Source organism: Echinops telfairi, unplaced genomic scaffold, assembly GCF_000313985.2.
Source record: "Echinops telfairi isolate 266 unplaced genomic scaffold, ASM31398v2 ScPeMD7_10;HRSCAF=50, whole genome shotgun sequence".
Taxonomy (NCBI): Eukaryota; Metazoa; Chordata; class Mammalia; order Afrosoricida; family Tenrecidae; genus Echinops; species Echinops telfairi.
Genome location: NW_022103907.1, coordinates 1,106,251 through 1,113,974, shown reverse-complemented (window position 1 = coordinate 1,113,974; position 7,724 = coordinate 1,106,251). Strand labels below are relative to the sequence as shown.

At 55.0% G+C, this 7,724-nt stretch overlaps 1 protein-coding gene across 3 annotated transcripts in view; it reads right to left on the bottom strand.

The window, feature by feature from the left end:
- Positions 1 to 7,724, bottom strand: part of LOC101654748 (phospholipase B1, membrane-associated) — a 71,212-nt gene that overhangs the window by 40,277 nt on the left and 23,211 nt on the right. For all 3 annotated transcript variants that reach the window (XM_045287049.1, XM_045287050.1, XM_045287048.1), the window contains exons 8-11: positions 5,470 to 5,543; positions 3,784 to 3,827; positions 1,223 to 1,331; positions 648 to 699 (exon numbers count right to left, since the gene is read on the bottom strand). In XM_045287049.1, coding sequence (XP_045142984.1) covers positions 648 to 699; positions 1,223 to 1,331; positions 3,784 to 3,827; positions 5,470 to 5,543 — 279 coding nt within the window. The remainder of the gene's footprint in view (positions 1 to 647; positions 700 to 1,222; positions 1,332 to 3,783; positions 3,828 to 5,469; positions 5,544 to 7,724) is intronic.

Genomic DNA, 7,724 nt, shown 5'->3' with positions numbered 1-7,724 from the left:
CATGAGGACAAAGATGGGGGAAATCCAGAAATGTCTGGCATGAAGGGCAAAAAGAGGCCATCAAATTGCACACAAAATAACGAGTCCCAATGCTTGCCCTCTGCCCACCCCTTTAATGGTCTGGCCCACTTTGCAGCTGAGAGAAAAGTCCAAAGTGAGATGCTGCTGTCATTTGAGGAGCATAGTCATCTTTTGGATCCCAGTCCATCCCGCCGGCCTGCCTTCACAAGCGGAGGGGACTGTCCCTTCCTCTGTGCTACCAGTCTACCCTATACCCATGCTCTTCAGAGACAGCGCAGGCCAACTATTGGATAACTTGAGATCTTCTTGTTGGCCTTCCCTGGAGAGTCCCTGGATGCAGGGGCTGCATGCTATTTCTGTGTACCTCCAGAACGGGGCCCAAGGGCCGAGGCATGAGCAGTGTAACTGGCTGACTGGCACATGAGCAGCTGAATAAATAGGTGAGAGTCTCTGTCCAGAGGAGCAGAGCTTTGGATTTCAGACATGTCTGCGAGAAACCTGGTCTGCCTCTCATTATCCCCACCCCCTCTGCTAGTTGACCCTCCCTGCCTCCGTGGGTCTCTTGCCTGCTCCCTGATCCAGGGCCTCCCACCCTGAGGGCTCCCAGGGGCACCGCCCTCACTCACCGTGTCGTTCTTCATCAGGTCCACCAGTCTCCTGGCCTGGGCGGGTAGATCCCTGCAGAAACACGCAGGGAGAGCTCCTGTGAGCGGGGGGACGATGGGCTGGGCAGGGCATCACAGTGAGCAGGAATCTAAACCAAGAGGCTTCCAAAGGCTTATGGGCTGGGGCTTCCAGGCTTAGGGTTCCTCCTACAACTCATAAGGGTAGCAAAGTCGGGAGTCTGAAATGGCTATAAGCACATCTGAGAGTGGGACTCTAACTAGGGACCAGTCCTGCACATGGTGATGATAACTGGCCTACAAACGCATCTTGTCTGTAGACAGGAGATTTTACATAAGGCAAAGGGGTTTGCTCAAACATACAGGGGCCAGCACAGTCACTTGTGACGAGCTCCCTGGGGATAGAACTGGAGGGGTAGAAGCAACGTCCCTGGGAGAATGCTAGACAGCCTTTTACCTCAGACCCCTCCCTCACCAAACCCTACCAGCCCTGCTGCCAGCCCCGAAGTCCAGGCCACTCCACAGCCCACAGGCCCCTGGAGGTCCCAAGCTGTCCACCCCTACACCGCCCTGCTCACTCGGCTTTGGCTCCGGCCACGGCCTGGTTGAAATGGGCTCCTGTACTATTTTCCTTCCCCTTGCCAAGAGAGAAGCCCTTCAAGGCAGGGTTGAATTCCCGGAGGATATCTATAAATATAAGGAAGAGATGTACTTAGTAATGACCCCCAACCCATCTTCCAGGTCCTTTGGTAAGTCCCAGTGGGCACTGAGGGATGAAGCAGAGTCCCCTCCCCACAGTGCTCACTTCAGAAGTGTCCCTGTGAACCAGGGAGTGCAGGGCCGGGTCAGCAGCACACACACTCCTTGTATCTTTGGGCTGGTCTTGGCTCAGAGTGGATTTCATGGCTATGATCTTTGGAAGTGACCTCCTGGCCTTTCTTCCAAAGTACTTCTGTGTAGAATCACATCTTTGGGTTCACAGTATTGAATAACTTGCACCCCCCCAGGGATTCTCCTAGCAGTCCTGGTGGCGTCCTGGGTTACCAGTTGGGCTGCTCACTGCAAAGTCAGCAGTTCAAAACCAGCAGTTGGCCCGTGGGATAAAGATGAGACTTTTCTATGCCCCCAAAGATTTACAGTCTCAGAAACCCATAGGGGCCATCTACTCTAAGCAGTTTGAGTTTGGTGTTTGGGGACATTCAGCAGTCTGCCGCCATGGAGTCCACTCCTGGTGAGCCCACGCTGGCCCACTGGAACCAATCTTGGCTGTCCTCTCTGTGATACAGCTCCGTGGCTGTCTGGGCCAGGAAGGCCCCACGCCCTCTCCGCACCTGCGATTCTAGCGCTTGCAGCCCTAGTGTTCAGAAACCAGCGTCCGCAGCCTTCTGTTTCTCTGAAAACACTGTCCATGGCTGTCGCTAGCGGGCCTGTGTCTGTCTTTGCAGAGACGTGGCCCCAAAGAGACGTTGGTGAGGCCATCGGGCAGGGACTCAGCCTCACTGGCGAGTGTGCCAGATTGCACTTAATCAGGGTGGAGTCGAGGTTCTGTTCTGACCCCATGTCTTTTCGAGCACCTCTCCAGGTAGCTACCGTCCCCTGGTTTCCCCAACCCGTGTGGTCAGAGCTGCCTGCACAGCTCTGCCAAGGAGACGCCCGAGCAGGCGGCCAAGTGCACACACTCCCGGAGGGGCGATGTTCTTCCTCTCCTCTGCTGATCCACCTAGAGGAGCCCTGGTGTTAGAGGGGTTATGTGTGGGGCTCGGATGCACAGAGCCCACAGTTCCAAACCACCGGCAGCTCCTTAGGAGAAAGTTGGCGCTCTCTACTCCTGCAAACACTTAAAGTCTTGGAAACCCACGGGGGGCAGTTCTACCCTGTCCTGTAGACATTGACTCAGTGGCAGCGAGTTTGGTTTGGGTGTTTGGTTGATCCACTTGGTGAAGGACCGTGAGCCAGGTGACTTCTAATCACCTCGTGCTCAGTGAAGGGGAATGGGCACAGCAGCCGGCCCGGGAGCACACCCACAAAGCATCCCAAACCATCTCCCAGCAGTGGAGGTGTGCACAGCCCTGGGCCGCAGACCTAGCCGTCAGGCAGCAGGGAGTCCTCGGGCCAGAATGGCGCCGACTTAAATGGAGCAGGACAGCAACAGCGGCAGCAAGTCCAATGGGGTTGTCAGTGCAAAGTCTGGGAGGTGTTGACGATGTGGAAATGAAGTTTGTGTGGCAGATCGTTAGCGTTGGGCTACCCACCGAAAGGGGGACAGTTTGACAACCCCCTCCGTGGTACCACGGAGCAAAGGCCTGGTGATCTGCTTCTTTAAGGGCACAGCCAGGAAAACCCTGCAGAGGCCTCTAGTGTGTTCACAGGGGGTCCACGACCCTGGGCTTGTGCATCCTCCCAGTCTCTAACTTCTGAAAGAATTTGTTTACTTCTACAGACACCTCACAAAGGGTTTTCCCCAGAAAAGTAGCTGATAACAGGACCAGGTACTGCTGATAACTGATAACAGGACCAGCTAAGCCCCTCTCAGGGACAATTATTATCCAGAAGATTTTAAAGAAAAATAATTCGATTTAAACACTGGTGGCACGTGCACGTGCACTCAAGCGCCGTGCATGAGTTAAGGTAACCGGAATGATGCATAATGAAAAGAGAAAAAAAGTCACTGGAGAAGTCATTTCAGGAAAATGTTCAGCCGGAACATGACAGTGCTGTCACAGGCTGAACAAAGCCCCAAACGGAGTCCTGCTGCCCTAGCAGCGGGTCTTAAGGTGACCCCACAAAGCAGATGATTTTGGACAATGCTGGCCCTGCCCAGCCCTGCCCTGCCCACTGCCTCCTGCTCCAGGCAGGTGCTGGGCTCAGGAGGATGTGCTCTGGACTCCTTTTCTGAGGCTATTAGGCTTGGACTCTCTTTTCCTCCCTTACTCCCTCCCTTCCCAGGGCAGACACATCCCTCCTCACCTCCCTCCCCCTCCCAGCATCAGCCCCAGGGCTGCAGCCCCAGGGAAGCAGCCCCCCCCCTGCCTCCCCCCACCCTACAGGACCCTCCCAGTGTGGCCTCCAGGAGCCACTGAGAAGTGCCAGGTCCACTTGCCCCTCCGCCCGTGCCCGCCGCAGCCTCCCAGGGACTCACTGGGCAGGGTGGTGACAGTGCTGATGTTCTCATCTCCGCCCGCGCTGTTTGGAGGAAGAAGGGAAAACAGTGATGCTTCAAATGTCAGAGGCCCGAGTCCTCCCAGCTCCACGAAGCAGCCGGACTTCTCTCTGCATTAAGCAGAACGCCCCCAACCCATTGCCTTTGAACTTGCCGTCTCTCCACCAGCCAGCAGACCACCGGAAACCCAGCCAGACACAGCCTCCTCCTGAGAACCACTCCCCTGGAGTCCCCGACTTTAAATATACAGACATGTTTGCTGTTTTGCTTTCAGCTGGAGCTCCGGCCTGGGGGCAGGGACCCAAACAGGCCGCTCAGGACCCCTGGCTCTTGGGCTGCAGAGAGCCCAGCTCTCTTCCTGCTGGGCTTGGGAGTCCATTTTCACAAGGTGTCTTCTAGGCTGCAGGGCGTCTAGCAGGACAGCCTCAAATGCAAAGGAGATCAACGTCTGACCGACCGGTTTCCAGGCATGAAAACGTGCAGCCTTCCAGACTTGTTTGGATCCCGGGGTCTGGGATCGTCTAAAAGGCTTTTTAACATGTTTGGAGCTTAGCTTGGTGCGGCAACCCCAAGGAGGATGGCAGAGCTACAGTCCTGGGTGCCAGGCGGGGATGCCCAATTCCAGGTGGAGGAAGTGCTAGGCCTGTGGGCCAGTGCAGGGCACAGGCCAGGGGCACAGAGCACACAGGAAATTCTGGAGTCGGAGCTACGGCCAGTCTGCATGGGGCACGGCTTGACAGAGACAAGTACCAGGCTGTAGGTTGTGATTGTATCATCTGCTGTGTTATCTTGGGCCGGTCTCTTCCCTTCTCTGAGCCTTGCTTTCTCATCTGTAAATCGAGGGCTCTCGAGTAATGAGGCCCGCTCCCCATGCAGGCCTACTCTGAGCCATGCCCTGTGCCAGCCCTTCCATTGCCCCAGTTCTCATTGTCGAGGCCCTGTGCTTGGCTGCTACTGCGAGGGTGGGGTTCAAGTTCACCCCAGGTGCCTCAGAAGAAAGGTCCAGAGAGCGTCTTCTGAAGTCAGCCATTGGAACCCCGGGGGGGACACAGTTCTGCACTGACACACATGGGGCTGCCTCTGGCCTTAGTCGGGTCCACAGCACCGGTATGACCAACCCCACTCCCAGCAGTGCTGTGGTCAGGCAGGGGTCAGATCCCTGTGTCAAAGACGAGCCCAAGGTCACATCACGCTGGGCAGCTGGGGCTCGGACTCCACTCTGCTCCCACCGGCCAGCCTCTGTCCAGCACACAGACCACTGCCTCTCACAGTGCTTCCCCATCACAGAGGGCGGTGGGGAAGTGAGACGCCATTTGGCACCTTGAGGGCTTATGCAATTTCTCCCCCTGGCTCCTCCAGCTCAGCCTCAGCTCTCGTTTTTAGAAAGCAGTGGTCTCAGTGGGGAGAAAGACAGGGATTTCTACTCCCATGAAGCGTTACAGCCTCGGAAACTCACAGGGCCAGTTTGCCCCTCTGTGTTAGTTCCGTCCTGTTGCTCGGAGTAGAAACTAATTTGCTGGCACAGAGTTTCATTTTAGGGTTGTCTCCGGAAGCTATTGATCTTCTTCAAATTCAATATAGGATTATAGAAAATCATACTTCAGTGGCTCATTCCTGCCCTCCCATGTAGGGAGGGCTTCGGGACCTTGCCAAACCCTCACTCACCTCCAGGACAGGCCTCGATACTGAGTCAAGACATCCAACATATCCTTGGGATTGGACCCAGCTCCATTACCTGTCTGGGAGGGAGACACGAGAGTGAGTTCGCCAGGCGTTCCCCTGAGGCCTCTGCCTGCCAGAGGCCTGGATGAGATGGCAGGGCATGCTCTAGAATCGGAGTTCCCAGCGGGGAAGCCTGGCCCCCACTCCCAGCTCTGTCTCATTCTGACACACCGTTTTTTGGAACGAGACCAGGAGCAGCCAGGCTGGCAATTGTGCTCTGAAAATTATACTACGGGGAGTCCTGGTGGTGGCGTGGTTACGTGTTGAACTGCTAACCGCCAGGTCAGCAGTTCGAAACCACCAGGTGCTTCACAAGAGAAAGCTGAGGCTTTCTACTCCCATAAAGAGTTACAGGCTCGGAAATCCACAGGGAAATCCAAACTGTCCAATAGGGTCACTATGCGTCGACATCAACTCCATGGCAGTGAGTGCGGGTTTGTGTTGTTTGGAGTATTTTCAGAAGGGTTATATTGCAGGGTGCGTCTCTCCTCGTGTTTTAAACTTAGGAAACATTTCATGAAAGAGCCACGCCAACCAAACTCACTGCCATCAACTCCAGGGCCCATTCCAACTCAGGAAGCCTGCAGGACAAAACAGAACTGCCCTTTGGTGTTTCTGCGGTTTTACATCTCTACAGGAGCAGCCAGCCTCATCTTTCTCCTGCAGAGTGGCTGATGGACACGAACCTCCGACCTGTGGTTGGCAAGAAACTCGCTGCCTAACCCACTGGGCCACCAGAGTGCCTTCATAACAGAAAGCGCATGCTAATCCCTTGATAGAAACACCTTTCACATAAGTGTGGCTTAAAACATAGTAATAGAGTGGAATCCCCGGTGCCCACCACTCACCTGCCAAAATAAACCAAAGCAAACTTCCTCCTCTCAAGCCCACTGTTACACACACACACACTGTCACACACACTGTCACACACACCGATGGAGGGTTCCTGAGTGTGTAAATCTTAACAGAACCAGACCGATAAGCTCAGCTTTTTCCTGCAGCTAGGCTCCTGGGTTTGAAACAGGGCCCGGAGGCTAGCAGTCCAATGCTTACCCAACAGTGCCACCAAGTCTCCAGAGGCAGAAATAGCATCTTTTAAAAATCTTTCCTCCTCTCTGTCCTCTGATTAGGATTAAAATAGTTTTGTTTTTAAAATTTTTAAGCATTGACATATATGTTGTATACCATACAATTCAACAGTTCAAGCATATTAATAAGATTTATGCTATTATCACCACAACCTATGTAAGAACAGTTTCTTCTCTCTTGCAGTGGTCAGCTCTCCATATCCCCCCACCTCCACCACCACGTCCTCTTAAATCACAGCATGGCCCATGGTAAAGGTTCATGGCCACTGGCCAAGGCCTGTCATTTTTAGCAGACCAATTCCAAAGGTCCTGCTGACCACTGGCCTTCCAGGTGGCCTGGGGGTTGAAGGCTGACCTCCTGAGATAGGCCCCAGGAAGTGATCCCTACGCCACCACCCAGATTCTCTGTCACCTGCCAGGTGTCACACTCAAAGTGCTGTCTCCCCAGGCATCCTGGGCAGATGCGCTGATTCTTGGTGGCCCTTCGTCCCGAGAGCATCTCTAGGGAGACCGGGAATCTGGGGGGTTAGTCATCTGCAACAGCAGGTGGATGGGGGAGCAGGGTGAAAAAGACTCTCCCCAGAAGGCTGGGGCAGAAGAGCCTTGGGGTCAGGAGACACTGATGGGCTCATGAAGGAGGCAGCTGCAGGGCATGGATAGAATCCGGGGCTCGGGTCAGGCTCCCAGTTCGGCGCCTGGGCCCAGCACCATGAGCACATTAGGAAGGGTCCTTCACCTCCATCCGCTTCCCTTCCATTGGTTACATTTAAGCAGAGCCACAGTTCACAGGATTTCGTGGGGAAGCTGGTGGGGAGGTAAGATGTGAATGGGCCACAGGTGTCAGCAGGCTGGGACGCATTGGCTGTAGGTCCTGCCTTCTACTGACCCTGAGAACACCCGGACGCATCTGTAACAGTTGCTACTGAACGGGGAGCTTGTGTCTGGGAGACTGGAACCCGCTATCCAGGGTCCCTGAGAGTCTCAGGTCCCAGTGGGGTGAGGGGGGCTACCTAGGTGGCTTTCTATCATCTGTAGTGCCTCCGCCCCTTCCCCTGGCCCTGCCCTCCCACCATGCCCCTCCCCACCCCCATTAGTACAGGTCCCTTGGTG